Source organism: Strix aluco, chromosome Z, assembly GCF_031877795.1.
Source record: "Strix aluco isolate bStrAlu1 chromosome Z, bStrAlu1.hap1, whole genome shotgun sequence".
NCBI classification, from domain to species: Eukaryota; Metazoa; Chordata; class Aves; order Strigiformes; family Strigidae; genus Strix; species Strix aluco.
In genome coordinates, this window is record NC_133971.1 from 12638078 (window position 1) to 12663519 (window position 25442).

Genomic DNA, 25442 nt, shown 5'->3' on the forward strand with positions numbered 1-25442 from the left:
CCTGTGCTGTCATTACTGATTTATCAAGAGAAATTTATTTAAGAACAACTTGCAGGTCCTGACAAGGCAGGGTGTTGAATAGGAATTTCTTCAGAAAACTGAAAAATTGTTGCATATACAACTAATTTGTCTGCCTCCTTGGTTAGCACAGATCTCTTCTGGAAGGTCTGTGTCGTGGTTTGGGTTTATCTATTATTTAGTGTCATATAATTTGAGGCAGTGAGGCTGTGAGATTTTTTGTCCAGCTGTGGCTAGAGCTAAGGAAGGCTGACTTGCAAGGTCACCCAAAGATTTCTTTCATTTAGCTGGACACCACCTCATCTCAGCAGGGAGCCTGATAATGTGCAGAGAGGCAGGCCCTGTTCAGCTCATCTTTGGCTAGTGCAGAAGTCTTACAGATTTCCCTAAAGTAAAGGCAAGGGTCAGCCAGCTGAAGGAAAGAATGATGGAAATGGGGCTTAGAGTTAGTTTCTGCAAAGGTTTGATGGTCAAGCCCTGCATTTATTTTTTTAAAATCTTATAGTAACTCAAAAGCATAATTAAAGACACATACACAATTTCACCTGGAATTCTGAGTGCTTAGAAGTATCCTGTTGGGGATTTTAAGCTTGGTTATGTGGTGGTTCAGCCTTGCCCAACAGCCAAACTCCCACCCAACTGCTTGCTCACTCACTCCTCAGCAGGACACAGGGAGAAAACAGGAAGAACAGGAATGAGAAAGCTGCAGGGGGCGGGGAATAAAGACAGGAACATTGCTTACCAGCTGTTGCTGAGGGCAAAGCAGGCTTGACTTGGGGAAGATTAACCTAATTTATTGCCAATTAAAAGAAAAATAATTACTAATTCAGGTAATGGGAAGCAAAAAGACAAACACTAAAACAACACCTTTTCTGCCCCCTTTCACATGCTCAACTTTACTCCAGACTCCTCAACCAAACGACCCCCTCCCCAGCCATGGCCAGTGCAGGAAGGATGGGGAGTGGGGGTTACAGTCAGTCCATAACAGTTTCACTTTGCCTCTCCTTCCTCCTCACACTGTTCTCTAACATGGGGTCCTCCACAAGCTGCAGTCCTGTCAGGAAAATCTGCTCCAGTATAGGCTCACCACAGGTGGCAGTTCCTTCAGGAATATCCATCTGCTCTGGTGTGTTCCTCTCTGCGGGCTGCAGGGAAGATCTGCTCTGCCATGGAGAACCAGGTCCTTCCTCTGACCTTGATGTTCCCTCTCTTGTTCCTTCTTCCTCTCTCCCTGTGGCGTTTTTTGCCCTTTTTTCAAAATAACTGCTCAAAGAAGTGCCACACACTTGGCTGATGGGCTCAGCTGTGTCCTGCCATGGGTCTCCTGCATAGCCTCCTCCCACAGGCTGCACCCTGCAGCCACCACCACTACCAAAACCTTGCCACCTACACCCAATACACCTAGTCTTACCAAAAGTGGAGTGAGTTTGAATAAAATTTCTTAACATTGGCACCGTTTTACTGAAGTCCAAGAAGTTTTACCAAGTGATTGTAATTGGTTTTGTCTTCTAGTGGAATAGTTTGGATAGTCCTCTGGTAATTTACTTCTTGCCCAGACTTGATTTAATTCAGCCGGTAAAATTCACTTCTGAGGGAACAAGTCTAGAAAATTCCAGGCTGTGATTCTGATTGTTTCAAAAAATGTTTTCAGAATAGCCCCTGCAAATACTGGATACGCTGCTAAGTACATGTACAGCTCTTAAAAACAGCGTGTGATACTTCTTCTCCTAAGAACATAAAGTCAGGGGTGTGGAAGAATCACAGTATTCATTGATTAGTAATTAGTGAATCCATTTTAAAGGTAAAGTTACTGTATCAGTAGTAATGATCTCATATAGTAAGTTTCCAAAAGAATTTTAGAACTTCAACATAAAAAAAACTGGAAGAATTCAATAAGTGTATTTCTGAAAGAGGGGAGCCCATAAGAAAAAGGAAACAACAGCACATTCAAAATTACTGTAATTTGCAGCCCATACATGGCCCTTGATTTGTCAGATAACTTCTATAGAAGTCAGTGAGATTTTCTTGAATGGATAAGAAAAGTATATTTCCTACTGTTACAGTTGTAGCTAAGTTGTTCTAGCATGGAAATATCTAAACTACCATCATCAGCTTGGGAGTTAGAAATGCCTCTACAATATGAGTCACTGCATTGTGCTTTTATTCTACTTGTATTATCATATACCCAGATTGACTCCATCAGCCTTATCAGAGTAACTGGAGATTTTCGCTTGTCTGACTAAACAAAATCTGATTACAAGTCTTCTGTTATTGAAAGCACTATTGTAACTGCTTCAGAAGAACAATCTGATTTAATAAAAACAGCATTGCAACCATTTACAGGTCTCCTAGAAAGAACTAGCCCTGCTTTTCCTCTGGCTGGAGTGGGATGTTGCGTGGCAGTTGTATCACAGTATTGCAGTGCATTGGTAGAGAACAAAAAAACAACACAATACCGAAACTGACAATAGTTTGTGTGAAAATACATACACTAAAGAAAAAATAACCCAGCAGATGGGAGGAACACAAATAAGAATGTTTTCTCAAGATCTGTTTAGAAGAAAACGTCATTGGATGACTTTTCTACTTACATTCAAAATGAATCAGCAAGTCTTTTTTTACCTTTAAATGGTTAAGTGATGAAGACATAAACAATGTATTTAAGATACAAAACCAGAGGCAGGTTTAGTAGGCTGTTGCACATACGCCACAATCAGAGGGGCCTCCTGCCCTCAGTATCTAAGGGGATTGAGCATATCTCCTCTGCAGTATTTGTCACATTTTTCATTCCAGCAGGAGAACCATAATCATAGAGACATAGGATGGTTTGGGTTGGAAGGCATCTTAAAGATCATCTAGTTCCAACCCCCTGCCATGGGCAGGGACACCTTCCACTAGACCAGGTTGCTCAAAGCCCCGTCCAACCTGGCCTTGGACACTTCAGGGAGGGGGCACCCACAGTTTCTCTGGGCAACATGTGCCAGTGTCCCACCACCCTCACAGGAAAGAATTTCTTCCTAATACCTAAGCTAAATCTACCCTCTTTCAGTCTAAAACCATTACCCCTCATTCTATCCCTACACTCCCTGATAAAGAGTCCCTCCCCATCTTTCCTGTAGCCGCCTTTAAGTACTGGAAGGCTACTATAAGATCTCCCTGGAGCCTTCCCTTCTCCAGGCTGAACAACCCCAACTCTCTCAGTCTGTCCTCATAGTGGAGCTCCAGCCCCCTGATCATCTTTGTGGCCTCCTCTGGACTCTCTGCAACAGGTCCATGTCCTTCTTATGTTGTGGGCCCCAGAGCTGGACACAGGACTCCAGGTGGGGTCTAACGAGAGACAGTAAGTAGGCAGAATCACCTTCCTTGACATGCTGGCCACACTTCTCTTGGTGCAGCCCAGGATACAGTTGGCTTTCTGGGCTGCGAGCACACATTGCTGGCTCATAGTCATGTTTTCCATCCCCTACCCCTCCCAAGTCCTTCACAGAACTCCACTCATTGCCCAGCCTGTATTTGTGCTTGGGATTGCCCTGACCCATGTGCAGGACCTTGCACTTGGCCTTGTTGAACTTCATGAGGTTTGCACGGGCTCATCTCTCCAGCCTGTCCAGGTCCCTCTGGATGGCACATCCCTTCCCTCCAGTGTGTTGACCGCACCTTCAACTTGGTGTCATCGGCAAAGTTGCTGAGGGTGCACTCGATCCCACTGTCCATGCTACCAACTAAGATGTTGAACAGCACTGGTCCCAATACCAACCCGTGATGTCTGAGGTAGATCTTGTTTCCAGATCACCTTTGTAGATTTCTAAACAGCAGTGTTTCTGATAGTAAATTAAAAGACAATCTACAGGGTAATATTTGTGGACAGAGATTTTTCCACAGCTTATCAAGCCAATTTACATTCCTTTTCATAGCAAGTACATGTATGGGGTATAAGGCAGAATTTGATGAATTCATGTTCATTTTTGATTTGCTGAAGGTTTATTTTCCTTTAGCTTTTGAAGACAAGCAGTCTTCCTTATGTGTCTAGATAGTTCTTTCAGCCCATATTTTAGAAATATTGATACTGTTCATAAAAATGAGAGTTAAGCATAGAATTTGTCAAAATAATACTTCTACGAAAAGGGGTATTAACCCCTTGATATAATTTAGCTACTCTTTTAACGGGAGATAATACATCACTATGTGTTTTTAAATGGTAATAGTAAAAGTAAAATGTTGCTCTGTTGTAAATGTGTGACTAAAATTTTTAAGTTAAATTCGATCGATCTTTGTTCAGTTTAGTAGTCTTTAGTTTCACTATTTTCAGTGGAACTATGAATGCTGGACACCTGTGGGAATTCAGGAAAATTTGAAGGTGTTTCTCAGTTGTCAACAAAATTTTGGCAGTACAATAAAATCATCTGTAAACTATTTTGGAAAAACATCAAAATTTTTAATGGAATTTTCACTCTTTACTTTTTCATGTTAAGGAGGGGCATTTTAATCATGTTTATTCTTGCATTTTAAAATTATTATCCAAAGAGCTGCATTCACCTTTCTCAGGTATACTGGGTACTCTATGGTTGGTCTAAGAGCTCCCTCTATAGGTTTTATTTTCATTATCAGCTTAGAAAAATACAAAGGAAAGTAAATTCCTTCTTGTCAGTGCTTCATAAACATTCAATTGAACATGACCTGATTTTTTAAAAGCTGGATTTTATGGAAAGAAAACCATCGATTTTACCAATTAATTTTATTTACAAAAATGTATACTTTTAATTTTAATAGCAGCCTGATAAACTGCATAACTTAAGCTACTGTTATATAAAGGAATAAACCAGCATTTTTTCTTTTGTAACTACTTTTAGTATGTGTAGATATCAGAGCTCTCAGACTGCAGAAGTATGGCTCACACAGTAGTACAGGTTTCTCATCAACTTAGTATTCACGTCTTTGAATAAGGACTTCTACCCTTTATGGCACCCCGGTGGTATAGTATTCATGTGACAACTACAGAAATTCCTAGTAAGGGAGGGACAGGTTATCTGAAAATATTTAATATACAGCTATCAGCATAATTTAGCAGAGAGCAAAAAGGAAAATTGGAGCCAAATGATTTGCCAGTTTTCCCTAGACATCAGCAAGTGTTTCTAGGTCCGATAAGTAATCCTACAGACCTCATGATGGGAAGTGTCATTGTTGGTAGTAATAAACTAACCATCTGGCTTTCTTTCATACAGTTTTTATTATTGAAAACAAAACCAACAAATCTCTGTATGAAGGAACCAATTTTCTTAGTTCTATTTAAAAATCAAAGCCTACTGTTTTCTAGTGAAGATCAGACAGTAGTAAAGCCTGGCAGTTATTTAAACAATATGCCAGCTTGCATGGACCTATAATCTTTACCCTACATGCAAAATATATGCACATGTACACCCATCTCACCATTCCCCCTCCCTCATGTATGGGAACATATGCATCTTGCAGCTTCACTGGCAAGATAAGAGGCTTTCTCACAGCTGTAGAATCCCATAAATTGCATCTTTGGTCCCTTCCAACATGGGCCATTCATTGCATTCACCTTGTGAAAGGCAGCAGTGCTCCCCTGTCAGATGAAGTATCCCCAAATAGCCACAACATGTGTATCCAAATTCTGTAAAGGTTAGTAGTACCTCTTTATCTTACCTAAGTGGATAGGGAGAAGCAAGAAAATTTCTGCTCCACAATGGATACAGGAAGTGAGCACAATTCCTATTCACAGCCTTGTGGCAACTGTGCTCAGAAGCCAGCAGTGAGGAACTGGTCTTCAGCTCATGGGCAGGTGCTCAGTGCTGTGCTAGGTCTCATATGCCCAGCTGCACGTAAGCTGTTAAACAGCTCTGTTGAGAACAGGATTTAGCACAGTAGTTGTGTGAGATTGTGCCATATGAGATTTCTCTTGAATGTCTAACTGGTCTTCATAAAGAAATCAGTTGGAGTAGCTGAAACAGAGGCAGCTGACTTTGGGGGATAATAATACAAGTTTGCATGAACTTTGTAAATAAATATGAATTTGGTATGTCGCTATTTAATAATAAACATATCATAATCAGAATTCTGAAAGTTATGTCTGTACTAATCGCCTGTTCCCTTTAAAGGGAAATTTTAAGTCCACTACACAGAATGTACTTCAGGGATTATAAAAGAAATCTTTATGTGCATTGGCATCAGAGCATGTGGCTTTCAGAGATGAAAATGAGGCCTATATACATACATAGGTGAAAATTGTTTGGTGCAAGCTAATGGAATTCTTGTGGTCATTATTGCAATTAAACACTAACTAAACAGTTTGAGACAATCAATGAGGGTAGTAGCCTGGAAATAATTCTCATATAGACTTTCGTTAATTAAAATATTTTTCTTGGATGTCACTGCAGTTACTCTGGATTTGCAAATGAGAGATGAATTTTGCCCACAGCCCAGTCACAGATGCTCCATATTCTTGAAAAAACAAGAATGGGTCAGAACATTCATATATCATAGATGTTTCTCGTTCTTATTCTCATGATATTCAAAAATATAGTTTAGAAGAAAAATACATTAGATTTACAACAGAAAAGTCAATTAAAATACCTATTACTATGCTTTCCAATTACTTTTCCAGATTATTTGTGAATAGGAAGCCACTGATAAATTTGAACTGGCTTATGAGCCAATTGTCTTGTATATAATTGCTGCTTGCTTAGTCTGCACAATTAAAAATTCTGTCAGTAAGCCCCAAAAATTTTTAAATAATAAAGGTTTTCACCATATTTGCCTCTTAGAAATTAAATAGATGTATGATGAATATACTGTTTTCTTACACCTGTGTGCAGAACCTCAATCTTTTTGCCAGAAATAGCTAGAAAGGAAGAAATACATTCAACATTGTAAATAAAGTTCCTGTAATGGCCATGTCTTCTGAAAAATCTAAGGATTTCTAGCACCTGAAACAATGCAGAGAAAAATAGGACAACCATAATCCAGTTTTACCTAAATTTGCTACAAGGAAATTATCTTCTCATGATCTAAGTTTCAATACTCCTGTTAGTGATAGACTTGTGGTTAGAAGTCTAGCTTTCAGACGAGATAAACAGATTCAGCTTTACTTGCATAAGAGGTGGCGTAGATCTGTATCTCCCTATTGTAAAGAGCTCTCATCACCGAACAGAAAAAGGTCATCCTTCCCATCTGTGGTGGCTTTATTTTTTGCAGGTTCCACTTTGGACATGAACATTTATGGGTCAATGCCTTGCAGGTGGAATAGGCAAATCAATGGCTCATTTATCCATTACTAGTTGTGTAACTGTTCATCTTCAGGACACATGAAACCCTGCTCAGAAAGAAAAGTTTAGGCATCTAGGAAACTCAAGCAGCAACTGAATGTGCTTGTGTGTATACTGGTGGGGCTCCAGGACTTGGGTATTACATGAAATTAGCAATAGTTTTGAAGAGCTAGATTTTGGACGTGGGTGCTAAATATGAAAAGTAAATGGAATTTTACACTCCCAAATCTTTTTGTAATCCCTCTATTGGTAAGGGTATCTCAAAGAAAATTACTGTATGTGCGCACAGGGAAACAATCTGCAACGGTAAGTGAGGCAGATGATGGAGAAAAAACAAAAGCTGTATATCCATCTACTGCAGTAATTCCATGGTGCTGAATTTGGGAATAATGTTCAATGCACACGTAAGAGTATGTGACACTAAGGGGTATAAAAAAATCTCATCTGTAAGCTAAAAGGCTAGACAAACGAGGATAGTAAAAGCCTCTAAGAGGCCATGTATTATCTAAATATGTATTGCATGGTTCTTAAATTTAGCTATCATGGAAATAAAACCAGGTAAATAAGACCCTAAGTTCAGAAAGTTAATACTATTTCAGAGGAAGAAAATGTAGTGTGATATACTTCTGCTGTATTTGGCTAGCTGCTTGTTCAAGGTGTATTTGGTTAGATGAATTGTATTTACTCCTGAAACTGCCTATTATATCAAACATCTGCTCTAAAATTCATCCAATTTTGTAGTAACTCTTTTAAAAGAAATATTGATATCATTAGGAGGAGTACATGCAAAATGAAGGACTAGATGCTGGTCTTGAAAATGCTGGTATGATTTAGAAACAAGTTACTTCTGAAGAACTACTCCTGATTTACACTGAAACAAATTAAATTTCTATCTGGGCTATATGTGTTTTATCTTCTTTGGTTAATACAAATACGATTACATTAAAAACCCTTCTTGCCATCTACCAGTTTGAAAATAAATGCTGTTAAATTTATGGTTATTGTTTATGCAAAGAGAACAGTCCATTTCTGATCACCTAAATGATCACAGATCTAACAGCTGCACTTCATATAACCATAGATTGGTTAAAAATGAAACAAACGGCAAACACAACTGAGGAGAATGTTAAGATTTAACTCTTGTTAAACCAGGAATAGATACTATGAGTTAATGCAAGATGAAAAGTACTAGATACTTAATGCAAGGTAAAAAAGTATAAAATTTGTAATATATAAAGTAGAACTTCTAAGTGTCTGAGGAGTCTGCGGTTAAGTACAGTTTTTAAAAAGCTAATTCAGCACAATTTTGTGTTCATGTATGTGTGTTGTAATGCTGTGTGTCTTCTAAGTATAATTTTCAGCATTTCAGAGTTAAAATTCTTCATTTTGTTATACTACTGCTTATGCAGTCACTAAAAATGTTTATGTTCCTATGCTTTGAAAAGAATGTGAGATTTCAACGTGTATCCATGTCTAGGAAATATGTGTTTTCATATGCAGTTAAGGACTTGACTGAATAAGCAAAAAAAATTCTGTCAGGTAGCTGAGTTTTCAGGAAAATTATTCAGGATCTTAAGGCTATCAAAATGTTTTCTGAGTTTGAATCACTGAGAACAGGAAAAAATAGGAAGCATCTGAAAAGACATCTTCAGAGTATTTGGGGTGAACCCTTTTTGTTCTGCCACCATAGCTTTATTCTGTATTTATAAGATGCAGGAAATACCATATTGTGCATGGTATAGTTTTTCAACAAACACAGACTTCGCTTTAAAAGTAGAAAAGTAGACGTAGATTAAGAGAAATGCACATATTATTGTCTAGCCAAAAGAAATAAAGCTCCTAGAATGGACAGGTTTATTATCATGCGTAGAGTATTTCTCCTAAAGTAGCACAGACCACAGCAATTGTAATTTGTATGCCAGTCATTTCCTGCCTTTTTAATGAGGTCTACTTTGTAATGGATTGGCAGGTGGGAACAATCTTCCTTTGTCCCTTCTGACTAAGTCCAGTATGGTGTCTTCTCAATTTTCAGTCTTTTCCAATCTTGTCTTTTTTTCTTTTTTAGCTGGTATTTTTGCTTGTTTAAGCATTCTTGGTGGTACAGCTTACCACTGCTGTGATTCTTACCAGTTTTTATTGGCATGTACAAACACCAGTAGTCCTCCTTCATATGCTGTGGAAGTGCTAAGGTTGCTCTTTCCTTTCAGGAAGGTTCTCTCCATTTCTGTGAAACCTTCATGGTCCCATTTGGTTTCTGATGTCACTTGGAGAGACAGGAACCCTTGAGGACCTTGGAAGACCACACAGTTTATTCCTCATTGGAGGCAGATTATGGCAAGTCCTTGCATCAAATATTCCTTTGAGAGCACTCCTTTCTCCTGCTCACTGAGCCACATGCATCAGGGCCTACCTTATACTGGCCCTATTTTCTTACCCCAGGATATGACTAAGTACTTTCTTCCTTGGTGTCACTGAAATCAGTGGCAGTACATGTGCGCTTTCTAGGTCTCCTTTGTTAGATATAATGGTGAATCTCAAATACAGATGTCATGGTTTGAGCCCAGAGGACAACTGAGCACCACGCAGCCATTTGCTCAACCCTTTTCCCTCCAGCGCTGGGAAGGAGAAAATGAAGAAAAAGGCTCAGGAATCGAGATAAGGACAGGGAGGCTTGGCTCACCCATTATGATCATAGGCAAAAGAGAGGCTTGTTAGGGGAAGAAAAAGAACATCACTTTAATTCAAAACACTGATGATAATGACACCGAACAGACAGAATGGGACAGTGAGAAGTGTTACCATATCTTAAACCATGTCCCCCACCCCTCCCTTCTTCCTGGGCTCAGTTTTGTTCCTGTTATCTCTACCTCCTCTCCCAGCGGTGCAGGGGTGGGGGATGGGGGGTGCAGTCAGTCCACCACTTCTTCCTCCAGGGTGGCAGGGGCAGGAATCACTCTTCTGCATTCTTCCCCCTGCTCCACGTGGTGTCCCTCTCACGAGAGACAGTCCTCCACAAACTCTCCCCACCGTGAGTCCTCCCCACGGGATGCATTCTTCTCGAGATGCTCCAGCGTGGGTCACCTCCACGTGTGCAGTCCTCCCAGCGCCGAACTGCAACAGTGGGGGCTGCTTCTTCCCACAGAGTCCCGGGGTCCTCCACAGGCCACAGGTGAATCTCTGCTCCTCTGGTGACCTCCATGGGTGGCAGGGAGGGAGGCCCTGCCCTCTCACCATGGGATACAGGGAGGGGTCTCTGCTCTGGTGCACCTCCCCACCTTCCTCCTTCTTCCTTCCACTGACCTCCATGTTTGCATTGGTGTCCTTCTCATAACTCATCCTCCAAGCCCCCACCCCGTCTCAGATTCCCTTCTTAAATATGCTATCACAGAGGCTCAGCCGCTGTCACTAATTGACTTGGCCTTAGCCAGAGTTGGGTCCAACTTGGAGGCAGGGGAGGTTTTGAGAAGCTTCTCACAGGGGACCACTCTGTAGCCCCCTCCCTCACTACCAAAAAACGTTGCCACTCAAACCCAGCACAAGAATTAACAGATTTTAGCATGGAGTATTCATTTGAACTGAACTTCAGTAAGATTGTACAGCACAAACTGATAGGATTTTCCTTAAAATAGAGTTTTTAAGCTTTGTTCTTGACAAAAGAGCTGGACTTAACATTTTGACTGGACTCTGGATCTAGATATAAATAATGACCTCTTACCTTAGGTCAGAAAGAACCTATTTTGCTCTTTAAATAGATATTGTCTGATGTATTTCTTGAAGTCTTTTGTCTAGATTGGTATTAAAAAAGTATTTGACCATAGCAGCCCAATCTAGTGTTACTGCAAATAATTTCTCAGGTAAGTCGCTTTGGTTCCCATGAAGAAATCCACAATTCTACTTTTCATATACAGGAAGGTCTTTTGAAGCATCAGTTTAACTACAGGAAAGCCAATCCCTGTAAAGAATGCTAGCAATCTTTTTATTGTGAAAGCTTCATTTATATTATTCATAGGCTAGAAATCTGCAAACGTGCTGAAAAGTACTTTTCATTTCTTGGCAGTAGTATTCAGAAATGCCATTAGATTCAGGTTATTTAGAAAAGCAGGTTTCTGCAGTTGTTATAAAATCTGGTTTTGAGGGTTATCTTGCCATTTAACATCACTATGTAGCAAACCAATGGCAAGAATGTCTGAACATGAAATGGCTGAAATCCTAACTCTTCAATCTTACCACTTACTGCCCTATTGAAAGTACCTTTAGAAGGAGCATTGAAAACCTAATTCTCATCTATGACTGAGTAAATCACTTTGTTACTACTTATAGAAACAGTTAGGTTTATAAAAATGTACATTTACGCCCGTGCAGCATTGTTAGCCTACAAAAGTGAGATGTAATGTCTGATTTTACAGCCAGGCATGAGAAATGGTTCTTGGATCTGGGTAAATAATCTTCTTAGAGTCCTAAGCAATTAATTGGAGGTGTAGGATTACTCTTGATTTCATTTTTTTAAAAAAAATTCTTACTACAGTCCTGAAAAAAATCTTGAACATCCCGTTCTCCTCACAGTGCAGTATCACATGACTACTGATTTAAACACAGGGAGGGGAAAGAAATTCAGGTGAAACTGTAGAACCGAAAGGCTACAACTGACTTGTTTCTGATGAGCATCTTCGAAGTAAGGTTGATTATGCCTGATCCAGGATTTGTAACCTCAGCTGTGACTGTGAAGGTGGCTCTGCAGTCTCTTGCATCTGCACCAGGACCAAGGGTAACTGAAACTGGATGGCAACAGAACACTTCAGTCTACCAGAAAATACTTATCCAAAGCTTTTAAAGAGGAGGAAACATCTCAGTCACTTATTTTCCCCTTTTCCAAAAATATGTAGAAGAGAAAATAAGGACATTTAATCTTACCAAAGACAACCTGAGTTTAGCTGTTTTAAGCCTAGAGCTTTATAGAGCTAAAGAATTGTTTGTAAATACGGTTTGGTAGAAACAGGTTTTTTGTCACATACTCATAGCTTGTGAAGCAGATTATGATGTGGTTGCTTGCAGCAGCAGGGAAGTGGATTTGATGATTCTCACATCCTTCCATTCCCATTCCTAACTAATTTTTTTCTCTTTTACTGCAGCCCAGAAGATGGTGAAATTCATCCGGAAATCTGTAGACTATACATCCAGTTGCAGTGTTGCTTAGAAATGTACACAACAGAAATGCTTAAGTCCATATGTCTGCTAGGATCACTGCAGTTTCATCGGAAAGGTATTGAATTGCACAAATATACAGGTGCTGATCTAAAAAAAGTCTTTTGGGGCAGGTATGGGTATTTATGAAAGACAAAGCACCAAACTGTAAAATGAACTATACCTCTGAAGCTTTTCAGCTACTGAAAAAAAGCTGTATTTCTGTTTCATTATCATCATTCTTACAGAAGTGTGTCATATCAGGCATTATCACTAATGTCATTGCAGTTTAGAAGTCTGAGTGTTGTTTTAAAAGAGTGGTCCCAAAACTTTTAGCTGTTGTCAGTCATATCAGTGGGCAAACTACCGTAGTCATTTTATTAGAGGTATTTTTGTTGGGTATGATACTTGAGGGCACGTGTTTGGTGGAGCAATATGGCATGGTTTTAGTACTAAACTGATTCCTTTACTATCACTGTTATTTATCCAGCAGTGCCAGCTTATAGTAAAAACCAGATAAATATGGTTTAAAAGTATCTAGTTATAAAACTGGATACTAGGTTCAGAACTGAAATCTAGAGTATTTTTACACACAACGGAGATGTCATTGCTTCAGTGAAAATGCTCTAATGATTCCGTATTTGATTAGCCACCTACTGAAAGGAAAATGTAGAAATGCACATAATTTACTCAACAGGTTAATTAGTAACATCATTACTCAGTGATGGCACACTGATTGGGGCTGTATCTGTGCTGATTGTAACTACTCTTTCCCCAGATAATATCTCAGCAGAATATCCTAGGTAAAGACAAGACAAAGTTCTGTAATGAACTGTAATGAAGGTCTTGTAATGAACCTTATATATTTGCTGTCCTTCTGAAAGATCCCTTAATGTATTTTTCACATCTAGCTGTAGGATAAAGCTGAAGCCAGTGATATTTTTCTTATGAAAGTAAGAATTAGAAGTTTGTAACTGCTCAGTTGAGCATCTCAGTGATTTTCTCAAGTTGAAAAGAAATCTATAAAATAGGAAGAGACAGAATTAACAGAGCCATCATATAACAAGATGCCAGTAGCTGCTAAAATGAATCATCATTTTTTAAGAGAGATTGTACTACATTTCCTAGCATTGGCTACAGTTGTCAAACCACCTTCTGTACTTGCAGAAGAAAAGTAGCTTGAGGTGACCCAAGTAACACCGATATGTCTTGTCTCTCCCTTTTGCCTCTGAATGGAATCTACATTAATAAATAATGTAATCATGTAATAAACTAAGCATCAAACTATTAGATGTCTAAAGTTGGATAAAATTAATTACAGCATAGTAGTATAGGCCAGCTTAGTTCCTATCTGGCAGTACTTTTGATAAACATTGGTTCCTCATCTTACCATAGAGGAAGTCATGGTAGCTATTCTGCCATTGCTAAATAGAGTAGGTTTTGTCCTGCATCAATATAGAGATAACCACAGTAATTTGGCTCCAAGTTTCTGTGATATTATTTGAGAAAAATTCATAATAGGCAAAAATTATATAATCACAGGGATTGAAATAATTTGAATTTTGGAATTTAGCCCATAGAACATTGCTCTTGTATAGTAAATACTTGGTATTTACAACACCTGGAAGTATTGTAAAGGCATCATGCAACAAGGGAAACTCCAGTTACACGTTAAATATTTTTTCAGAGTGAAGGTAGTCATATACTAGAACAGGAACCCAAAGAGGCTGTGAAATCTCTGTCCTTGGAGATACTGATAACTCAAATAGCCCTGATCAATCTGATGTGAGTTGGCCCTGCGTTCATTAGGATGTTAGACTAGATGACCTTGCAACCTATTTATTCTATGTTCTGCCAAAACATACTATTTCCCAAGGAGTGGAATGAACCCATAGCTTTCTTTAATTTCTTTATTTATGGAGAATGGTACTGCAGTGTAGGCTACGTGCACAAATTTATCTCTAGGAATGAAAGAGTGGTAATTTCACCATTATAAAATATATTGTGCTGTTGTTAATATATAGCTTTTTCACCTTTTCAGCTTTTCAGTTTTTCACCAGTTTTTCACTAGCTGAGTGACCATATTAAAAAAAATAATAAAATCATTTTCCTCGGGTACAAAGAGTACTACCGTAAGAAACGATTCCTAATTTATAAATGTGCATGTCTGATGTTTTTCTGTGTTTTGAAGCTCATTTTTGAAGGTAATACTTTCCATTTGGATGTAATATTTTCCATTTTCTGGTCCTCTTACCTATTGGATAAGTGGTTTGTTAGGTTTTTAAATCTCCATGAGATTTCACCAGCTTATATTCTTACTTGGGAGCCAGCAGAGATTCAAGTAGAGTGACATGCAGGCTGTTCTCGGCAACCTGCAGCTAATAAATAATAATGTGGGTACTGTTATCTTGACCAGACATTATCAAACAAACTATAGAACTGTTAAAGTTAAGGCAGTGGGCTGATGCTGATGCTCTTTTCCCAAGAGAAACTCAGCCAATGCTCCCTACTGGGAAACAGATGCTCTTTAATGAAACACCACACTACAATTTAAAGGACTGAGCTCTGTGTATTTTCAGTCTTTCGCAGCACTGATCTTCTCATCTCTCTGTATCTTTCTGCCCTACTGAGCAAACATTCCTATAAATACTGTATTTTCTTGCATATTTACAGTGCTTTAGATTAACTTACTACTGTCATACAACCTCTGCTAGAAAAGTCAGATAGTCTGTTATTTCTTTAAGATGTAACAGTCACAGTGGGGCTGAAAGCCATAAATATTTCCAGCTGTGTTATGCAGTAAGTAAACTAAGGTAAGTGCTGTGTAATAGATTTTTTTCTAAGATACATACACCACAAAAGCCCAGTGTTGAAAATACATTACGACTGCAAAGTTCAACATTCAAGAAGTTTTGCAAAGGACACAGTGAAACGTGCCCAGGTAGCCTTAATTCAAGCTTTTGTAGTTACTAAGTCTTTGGTTAGCTGATCATATATTTTATTACTCCTCCTTTCCACAGCCCCAAGAGTCCTGGCTAACTGATACACATGTGAATATTTACTTGTGCACACATTTTCCTTTTATCCTAATTGTTCAGTATCATACCTTGTATTTATTACACAGAATTCTGTTCTAAAGGCAGAACCCTTCTGTTCCTCAGACCTTTCTCAATAACTCATACACTGATGGGAGTGTCTTCAGAACTGCCTTGAGTGGTGAGGTAGTAGCAATTTTTCCCATTGTAAGGAAGGAACAAAGAGCAATTAAGCTGAAGATTGCTAATTTAGAATCTGAGAATGCAGCATACTTTATGCAGTGCTGTATGTGTTTATAATTTTTCAGTAGCTTCATTTGCAGCTGAGTGCAAAGAATCTCTGGGTAGAGCACCAGACAATTAGAAATACTTTGTCAATAACAACTCTGAGGATCTGGGTTTAAGCAACTTGGATAGGATCACATGAAAACTTTGGGTAGGTATAGAGTCCAGTTTTCATGGCAACACTGTGAGAAACTCTCCTGTGTCTTCCTGCAGTCCCTAACATGATGACTTTAAGGATCTTGTTGTCCATTTTGTCTTAGCAAATACCTTTTGGGGGTGACAATAGCAAACACCTACTGGGGGGATGGCACATATGGCAGATGGCAGCTCATGTTCCATCTCTTCCAGGAAATCTTCTGAAACTTCTCACTGAATTTGCTCACCTAGTTTTCTTCTGCATCATTATCACACTCTGGCGGAACTTCTCTGGATAGAAACATCTTTCTCAGACTCTGTCAAGAAACAGATGAATTCACTTACCTAGGACCTGCAGCTTCTCTCTCAATCTTGGCTTTTGCTTTAATTGTTTCCCTCCATCATTTGAATTATATAGCTTTGTGCCTTGGGGAGCAGTGTCCAACACAGTTCTTAAACCTAATAATACTTTTTAAAATTTGAACTAGAGTTTCATGGAAAGTAAGATGTTCTGAAGGACCTCTCTGAATTGTTTACAAAATTCAGCTCTAATTCCTTTAAACGTTGCATGTCTACTTTGCTGACATTGCATGTTCCTAACACTGACTATTCTTTTGGTTAAATAAACAAATCCTTGCTTAGCTAGTGAGATCTTAGAAGAAGTAGTTGACATCATTTCTGTCCATGGAAGCTACTGGATGTGATTATCCTTTTTTCCAAATGAATACTGAGGTTGTCAAGGTCCCACACTGAGAAAATCCAGAACTACCTCAGAGTTCTTAAGTATGCTTACAGCCACAAATATTTTGGGGTCAAAGGTTTTCACTGATATCTTATAAAGAACTTCATTACATTTTTAATATATAAACAGATGAAAGAGTTTAAAGAGCTTTGCTGATTCATATATCCACAATAATAATATATTCCTTTCATTGTTAGGAAACGTAAAATATTATTATCATCATTGGATTGTTATAGCATGTCACTGTGGAAGTGCACATTACTGAAGTTTAATGTCTATACATGTTTATATAGAAACCGTTAATTTCTTAGGCTCATCTACAGATGTAATTGACTTGTTTGGTTTTATAATTACATATATTCTAAAAAATTTTTTAAAACCTGAAATTGCAGACTGCAATCATTCTATTAGCTAGCTATGCAGCTTTTGAGCAAGGCACTCGTTTTAATAATTAAAGGAATAAACCCACATAAAAAATCAAAGGCAAGAGGGGACAGTTAAAAACTGGAGGTGTTTTCCAGAGTTCAAAACATGCTGTAAAAATAGTTAAAGCTACCTTGTCAAAGAAATACAGGGTTTGAAACTGGTAGCTGTTTGTGCTGAGTTTGAGCAAAAAAGTTTTGTGATAACAACATATATTTCCTTAAAATAGTACCTAAGAGCATGTGATAACTTATATTACAGATTACAAAAATAAACCCTCAATTCAGTGGAGGGATTTTTGTTTTATTAGACTTTGTTTAAATTACATGCTATTTAGAGTTTTGAAGAAGAAAGAAGGGATTGTCTAATGGATGTGCTACAGTCTCAGAATTCTATTTAAAGACTGGTGGATATGTGTACTTATTTACACATATCACTTACACAAGAGGGATAAGATATGAAAGAAAAGAGAAGCACACAGGTGTGGAGAAACAAGCACTTAAAAAATCCAGAGAATCACCCATTCTCATGTGGGCACTGTGAAGAGGCCACAATGAAAACAGGCATGGAAGGTGGAAAACACTTCTACCACAGTCTTGCTGTTCCTATTGTATTTTCCTTAAAAATAATATTTCCAGTGAGACAGTTTCTGAGTTCTGCAGGTCCCAAGTGTAAGTCAGGAATGAAGTTCACCAGGCTGTTAGCCATATTTGCCATATTTCTTTTTCACTTCCTACATAATTCTTTCCTATTCCCCTTTTTATGTTCTCCTTTTCATTTACTTTGGCTGTGATCTATAGCTTGTGCATTTGTTCTTAATTGCCAGGTTAGAAGCTTGATGCAAATGCTGCCTTCTTTTTCAGAGGGGGTTTCTCTCAGCTTTGTTAAATTCTGTTATCCCCCTCAAAGACCTTTCCAATTCATATCCAGTGAAATCTGACTAGCTCTGAGGGTCCTATAATAGATGTTTTTTTCATTATATAAGTTTCTCTGCAAAGCAGGTGATGACTAAGAGTAGGTGCATAGGATAGTATGACAGAAGCAAACACAGAAGTCACCACAGAAACATTAAGGAGCACAACAGGTGGGACACATAAAACACAGTGATCACAGGTGATGTATGTAACCTTACTGAACTATTCATTTTCTACCCTCTTATTTATCCTCACCCAAATTTGATCTTCAGCATTATTTAATTCAGTGAATTTAATTTCATACCAAAGGCATTTTCTGCTTCTCAAGTTAAAAAAAAAAAAAAAAAAGGTGAATTAGAGGCTAGAAGACAAAGAATACATCATGCTTTTTATTAAAATTTCACAGAAGAGTCTCTGTCTAATCCACTGGCAAGAACAGCAAGTCTTATGTGGACACCTCTGACAACACTGTGTGCATGATCAAACTCCAACTTAAGTTAATGAAAGTCCACTGACTAAACTGAAAGTAAAATTTAGGGTACGTATCCCTATTTTAAGCATGTGTAATACAAAAGGTATCCTTACCACCACTAGCAGAATGAGAAGATTAAAGAGCTTTTGTTTCTCTACAGGTTGTGCCATGTAGTAGAAATGTTATGCCTGAGTCATATACATTATTCAAGCAAAGTCTTTATTATTAGCTGACGCTTTTAACTGTTCTTGAGTGATTGAACAGGTGGTCTGAAATTCAAGAAAGGCTTCACAAATTGTTCACAATACAACAGAATTACTGGTAAAGAGCTCTTCGATTGAAAAGACATTTGTGCCATTCATTCTGCTAAATCTGCAAGAGCTTGCCTTTGTGCTAACAAAAAGAACATTACAGTCTCAGTGCTTCTGTCCTTAAGTTGCAAAAAATAACTTTTACTGTTATTTCATCTAGTATTGTTATTGTTTCCATTGAAACACCTTTCACATCCCTGAAGGATGCATTTATAGACAGGGTTGTTCTTCACAGCATGTCACCAAAGGTCAAATCAGAGTTCTAATATAAAACTTCAAAGTAAGGGGAGAATTAACTAATACCCAGTTCCAGCACATTTTGATATCAGTGGGAAATTGGATGGTTTCCCTGGGGCAACCCTCTTTTACAAAGAAGTGGTGAGATATTGGTAACAGTATGCTGCATTATAGGCTTCTTGTAGTGGGAAGAGTGATGAATAATGAAGCTTACACAAATGAACATTTAAAATTGTACAATATGGTCTACCTTAAAATAACAGCATAAGCTGCAGTTAAGAACCAGAAAAATTTGAAAGTTATACCTACAGGGTGATAGAGAGTAAAAACATACAATCTGGGAAGTAGGCTTAGGCTGCTGTTCCACAAGCAACTGAGTCAGCATAATAGCTTGTTACCACCAGAAGGGTCTTGATCCCTTTCCCTCTGTCTCCCCTCCCTTATCATGCCTTCACTTCTTTCTCCCTTCCACTGCTTCTGGCTGTATGGTCATCTTCCTCATTTGGCACTTGCTCTTGAACATATAGGGTTCTGAAATAAACTGACCTGAAATAAATCACTGCAACATCAGAAACATTTTTTTCTTTTATTGGGGTAATCTTCTACCATTCAATGGGTTAAAGTGGCTCACAGTGATCTGGCAAAGCACAAGTTAGCAGTGGATGCCGAAGTAAGCAGCAGAGAAATGACAGGGCATAATTTTTTTATAGATGCTAAACTTGTTATGTCAGGTCATGCAATCTCTTGGAATCTTAGTTAGATGAGTTAGTTGTGAGGGAAGCAGGGAAAAGGACTTCCTACTGGCTTTAAAGATAATGAAAGCATTAAGCAACTATCTTCTGTATAAGTAATGTCTAGTTTAACATTCAGACAAGTAGGTAAGAGTGGTTTTTTTTCAGCAAAGGAATAATTTACCAGAATACAACAGTTTAGAGAACCTACCCAAAAAGAGCTTCTTAACATACAGGAATTTCTAGTTTTAAAAAACAAGGTTACAAGACTGACAGTGGGGATAGTTATTTGTGATGTGGAAAACAATACAGCATGGTCTGCAGCCTTGGTCTCTAGCGTCTCAGAAAAATAGACTAAATGACCGATACTCAATTAGCTGTTCTTGTTTTTCTTGTTCTTTGTCAAACCTTATAGGAACTACTCAGGTTTGTCCTGATGTAAAAATTTTTCAAATTGCGGAAGTTATGAGATGAAAAAACATTTTCTTCTCAACTCCTCATGCCACTGGTTTAAATACTGACTTTTTTTTCTCTTTTTCTTAGAAAGTTTTATTTGTTTCTTTCTACGATTGTTTACTCCATTTCATGAGAGAACTCAGAGGGAGAAAAACTTTAACTTCTCAATAACGTGTCTGGGATGAACTCCAGTTTGAATTTACTCACTTAAATGTACTTGGTGCCAGGACTGTACTTGCCACTACAGAAAAGGAATACCATCAGACAGTCCAAAGGAGGTTTTCAAGGATACCAAAAAATCCCACCAGTACTTAACTCTCTTGCATGCTCCGCCATCATGGTCCACATTCTCTATCCCATTCTCCCTGACAAAAGCCCTGGCAGGTCTGTCATGAAGCACCCAATCACTTCCAACACTCCATTTCATTTTCATATAGTGAGCATGAATTAGGCAAGTGTAAGCATGGAAATTCAGAATATAATGCATATTGGGCTGTGAGTGGTGGCAGCTATATAATGCTTTTAAAATCACCAAGTACAAAACTGTACACTTCTGTCTTTTGTTTTCCCTTAGTCTTGTTGTAATACTAGGAGACATGGATTGCAATGTTCTTTAGTGTCAAAGTTTTTGAAGTTGCTTTCAGAATATGTGTTGTAGTTTCCTTACTTTGTTCTGTTTTGTCCTCTGGCTCTTATTTTGTGTCACATGTGAGCCACTGGAGTTTAACAGAAACCCTTCATAATACTCAGTATGTAAAATTCTAAGCTCCACATGTGCCTGCGTGGGACTTCTCTTAGCTTTGTTTGGTAGGTGTAACATATAGCAGCACTCTGATTAGCAGATTGACGAGGTCTGCTCCCTTTCTGAACAGTTCTTACTCAGAGTTTGCATTCACCACTCTCTCTCGTCATTGATACTGTGCAAGATCAAGCTCAAAACATCAGTTATATAATCTGAGTATACATTTTAATTAATAATTAATGGGATATATGTTTTGTTTGAATATTTTAAAGGAAAAGAACCTCTTGCCCCACCCAAGATCCTAGATTCTAAAGTGGAGGAGAGTTCTGAAGTACCTATTTTAGAAGACACATCATCATCACCAACAGATATTCAACAGCATTTATGGCAGGTTTCCACAGATATTGAAAACACTGAAAGGTATGTGTAGCACTTCATTCCTAAACAGAACAAATTTCTGTCTAGGGTTTAGTCTTTTCCAGTTAGGGAGTCAGTGTTGCTACTATAAAAGGTATTAGTAAATTAAATAACCTGTTAACATTTCTGTTAACATATCTGAGAGCAGCACCTAAAAGGGCAGAGAGAAGTTACATCCTTAATTAGGCTGATTACCGGAGAGTAATTGTCAAAAATAAAGAGTGGGAAATTATGTTTCTAGTGGGTCAGGTTCTCTAAAAGTGGCAGCTTTTTTCTCATCTTGAGTGGTTTCTGATTTTGTACCTGCAATCTGCTGGCCTGCATTCTGCATTCATAAATCAGAAGAACAGCATCTAGTTCATTTTAGTTGTTTCTGCCCATAGTTATGAATGTGGAAGCTTTGGGAGGGGAAGGGAATATCATCCACAGGTTTGTCAACATGGACTTCTCTTACTCTCTTAACTATGCAGTTGAAAGACAAAAATGAGATCCTTTAGTAGGGAGTAAACCTGATGGCCATCATTTCTTTGCAAAAAATACCTATTTTGATGGCTTTGCATATGAAGCTGCTGCTTAGATTTTAATGATTATCATGTTTATTTACATAAAATGAAGTTCTACTGAGAGAGTAACTTAGAGAATAATACTGAGCTATTTCTTATTAGTCATGCTGCTTCATTTCTAAGAACCATTTTATATGTAGATGAATGAGGCAAGACCACATTGGTTTTAACTCCGAAAGCCTTAAGTCATTACAAGTCTACACACAAAATTGCTGGTCTGCCACCTATCTGTAAAGCAGGAACCTTTTTGCAACTTCTGGATTCTCTCAAAACATATCCAAATGTAACTTGATTTATGAGATGATATTTGTTATATTTTCCATCTTCTGCCTTTTAGAAAATTTCATGCCAGAGTCCTTCTAAAAGGGATGAGAGTGACAGCCCTGTTTCGAAATTTTCACTTAATGTGCAGGGAGCTTGTGTCATGGATACATGTATTATAATTTCCTTCTGAACAATGAAGCGCATTCATGGCACAAGCTACAAGATGCTGATAAGGGGTATTAAGTTGACATTAGTACTAGCTTGTGCTTATTTTAAGGCATAGTTTTTATTTTGCCACTAGGATCACATTGTGCCCACCAACTCATTTAATATGGAATACTCAAGTGCCAGAATAGATCATAAATTAGGACCAGATGCAACTAATTAATATCAGATGGCTTAAAAGTGCTTCCTTATTAAATCTACTGGTCTTTATTTTGATATGCGTCTTCTGATACATGTGTGTGAACCAAATGCTTGCCCAATAGATTCTTGTATTTATTGCTCCATTATTTCAGCATATAAAATCATAGAATCGTTTAGGTTGAAAAAGACCCTTAAGATCATTGAGTGCAACTGTTAACCTATCACTGCCAAGTCCACCACTAAACCATATTCCTAAGTGCCACATCCATGTATCTTTTAAATACCTCCAGGGATGGTGACTCAAGCGCTACCCTGGGCAGCCTGTTCCAATGCTTGACAACCCTTTCAGTGAAGGAATTTTTCCTAACATCCAATCAAAACCTCCCTTGGCACAACCTGAGGCTATTTCCTCTCATCCTATCACTTGTTACCTGGGAGAAGAGACCAACACCCACCTTGCTACAACCTCATTTCAGGTTGCTGTGGAGAGCAATAAGGTCTCCCCTCAGCCTCTTTTTCTCCAGACTAAACAACCCCAGTTCCCTCAGCTGCTCCTCACAGGACTTGTTCTCTAGATCCTTCACCAGCTTGGTTGCCCTTCTTTGGACGCATTCCAGAACTTCAATGTCTTTCTTGTAGTGAGAGGCTCAAAACCAAACACAGTATTTTGGGTGCAGTCTCACAGGTGCTGAGTACAAAGCTCCCTAATCCTGCTGGCCATGGTATTTTGGATACAAGCCAGGATGCTATTGGCCTTCTTGGCCACCTGGGCACATATTCAGCCAGCTGTCGACCAACACCTCCAGGTCCTTTCCCACTGGACAGCTTTCCAGCCACTCTTCCCCCAGCCTGTAGCATTGCATGGGGTTGTTGTGACTCAAGTGCACTCAGCCTTGCTGGACCTCAAACAATTGGCCTTGGCCCATTGATCCAGCCTGTCCAGATCCCTCTGTAGAGCCTTTCTACCCTCAAGCAGATCAACACTCCCACCCAACTTAGTGTCATCTGCAAACTTACTGAGGGTGCACTCCATCTCCTCATCCAGATCACTGATAAAGATATTAAACAGAACTGGCCCCAGTACAGAGCCCAGGGGAACACCACTTGTGACTGGCTTCCAACTGGATTTAACTCCATTCACCACCGCTCTTTGGACCCGGCCATCCAGAGAGTTTATTACCCAACAAAGAGTACACACATCCAAGACATGTGCAGCCAGTTTCTCAAGGAGAATGCAGTGGGAAATGGCTTTATTTACTAAAGTCTAAGTGGACAACATCCACAGCCTTTCCCTCATCCACTAAGCTGGTGACCTTGTCATAGAAGGAGATCAGGTTGGTCAAGCAGGACCTGCCTTTCATAAACCCATGCTGGCTGGGCCTGATCACCTGGTTGTCCTGTACATGCTACGTGGTGGCACTCAAGATGATCTGCTCCATAACCCTCCTCAGCACTGAGGTCAGACTGACAGGCCTGTAGTTCCCCAAATCCTCCTTCCAGCTCTTTTTGTAGATGGGTGACACATTTGCTAACTTAAAAAGTTAAAAACTAATAAAACTATAGTCTGAGCCATTCCCCATTCAGTCTTCAACTGCTGTTATATTGTATGTCTTTCAACTTTTGTTTCCACAGAGATATGAGAGAAATGAAAAACCTTTTAAGTAAACTCAGGGAGACTATGCCTTTACCACTGAAAAATCAAGGTACGTTTTGTATTTTCTTCATGTAAGGAAAATAAAGGTAATTGAAGGGTTCGCCTTTCACTGGATCCAAAAAATCTAGGTTTTTTTATAGAAGTTACAAAAAGAAATCTCTTCCCTACTGAGCCAGTGGAGCCACAATTTAGTATGTGAACTTTGACCTCTCACATGTCACATGAGGTATTCTGGAATTTTATAGATCAGGTATCTGTAGATAAAATAATAGGCTTTTTCTGGTGACATGAAGGTAGCAGCACAACTAATTCACTTTGTCAGAAGGCTTTCTTTTTCAAAGAAAGGTGTATGATGATGATGGTGTAAATTGCACAGACTTATGACAGGGATACTACTGAGTGATGGGGTTTGCTTTATCCCTACAAAGCTAGTAGCTTCTGTGACATAACACTGACTCTATGCAGAAGAAAATCTTGCCTTGAGTCTGCTGACAGCCTGCTTTTTCCAGTAGCCAGCTATTAGACACCCCATACAAATGCACAGGGGGCAAGTTCTTTGACCTATGCATGTATTTAGCAATGGGCCTTCATTTTGTGGCCCAGCAATGTTAAGTATTTCACATCTACAGGGACTCTCCTTCATGTGAACAACATTAAAAAGATAGTAACTTTCCTTTTCGATTTCTTCTTGATAATGATAATAAAAGGCTGTGAAGTCTTTGCACAGTGGCAGCTGATGAAGTATGCCTAATGTGTCCTAGATCTTGTCTCAAGTAACTAAGCAGTCTAGCATTGATCATAATATGGTAAGAGATGAGTATAAAATGGATGAATTCCTTATACAAGTAAGAGTTTATAGCAGGATGGCTTGATGGAAAACTATGTGAAAGGAGAAGGGGAATTGCTTGTGATAGAAGATACAGATGTGCCGTTGTAGACACTGGAAAAATGCCATAAAGTCTGTGCATAGCCTGGAAGAAAGAAGCATGGTAGAAATAAGGAAAAGACAAATTTGGGGGATATAAAGCATATAGAAACTTGAATTCAGAACAGAGATGAAGGCATACAGATTTCTTCTCTGCTGTCTGTTGTCCACACTGCCCTTCAACACTGGCCAGAAAATCACTTATCGCCTGTGCAGCAGCATGGGGAATGTGTCAGCTAGAGTTTAAAAGCTCTGAGATATGTCCAGGGTCATGTAGTCACAAAT

At 38.7% G+C, this 25442-nt stretch overlaps 1 protein-coding gene across 1 annotated transcript in view; it reads left to right on the forward strand.

The window, feature by feature from the left end:
- RGS7BP (regulator of G protein signaling 7 binding protein) overlaps nt 1-25442 on the forward strand; it is a 46814-nt gene that overhangs the window by 16950 nt on the left and 4422 nt on the right. The window contains exons 3-5 of the mRNA XM_074813147.1: nt 12434-12564; nt 21241-21388; nt 24211-24281. Coding sequence (XP_074669248.1) covers nt 12434-12564; nt 21241-21388; nt 24211-24281 — 350 coding nt within the window. The remainder of the gene's footprint in view (nt 1-12433; nt 12565-21240; nt 21389-24210; nt 24282-25442) is intronic.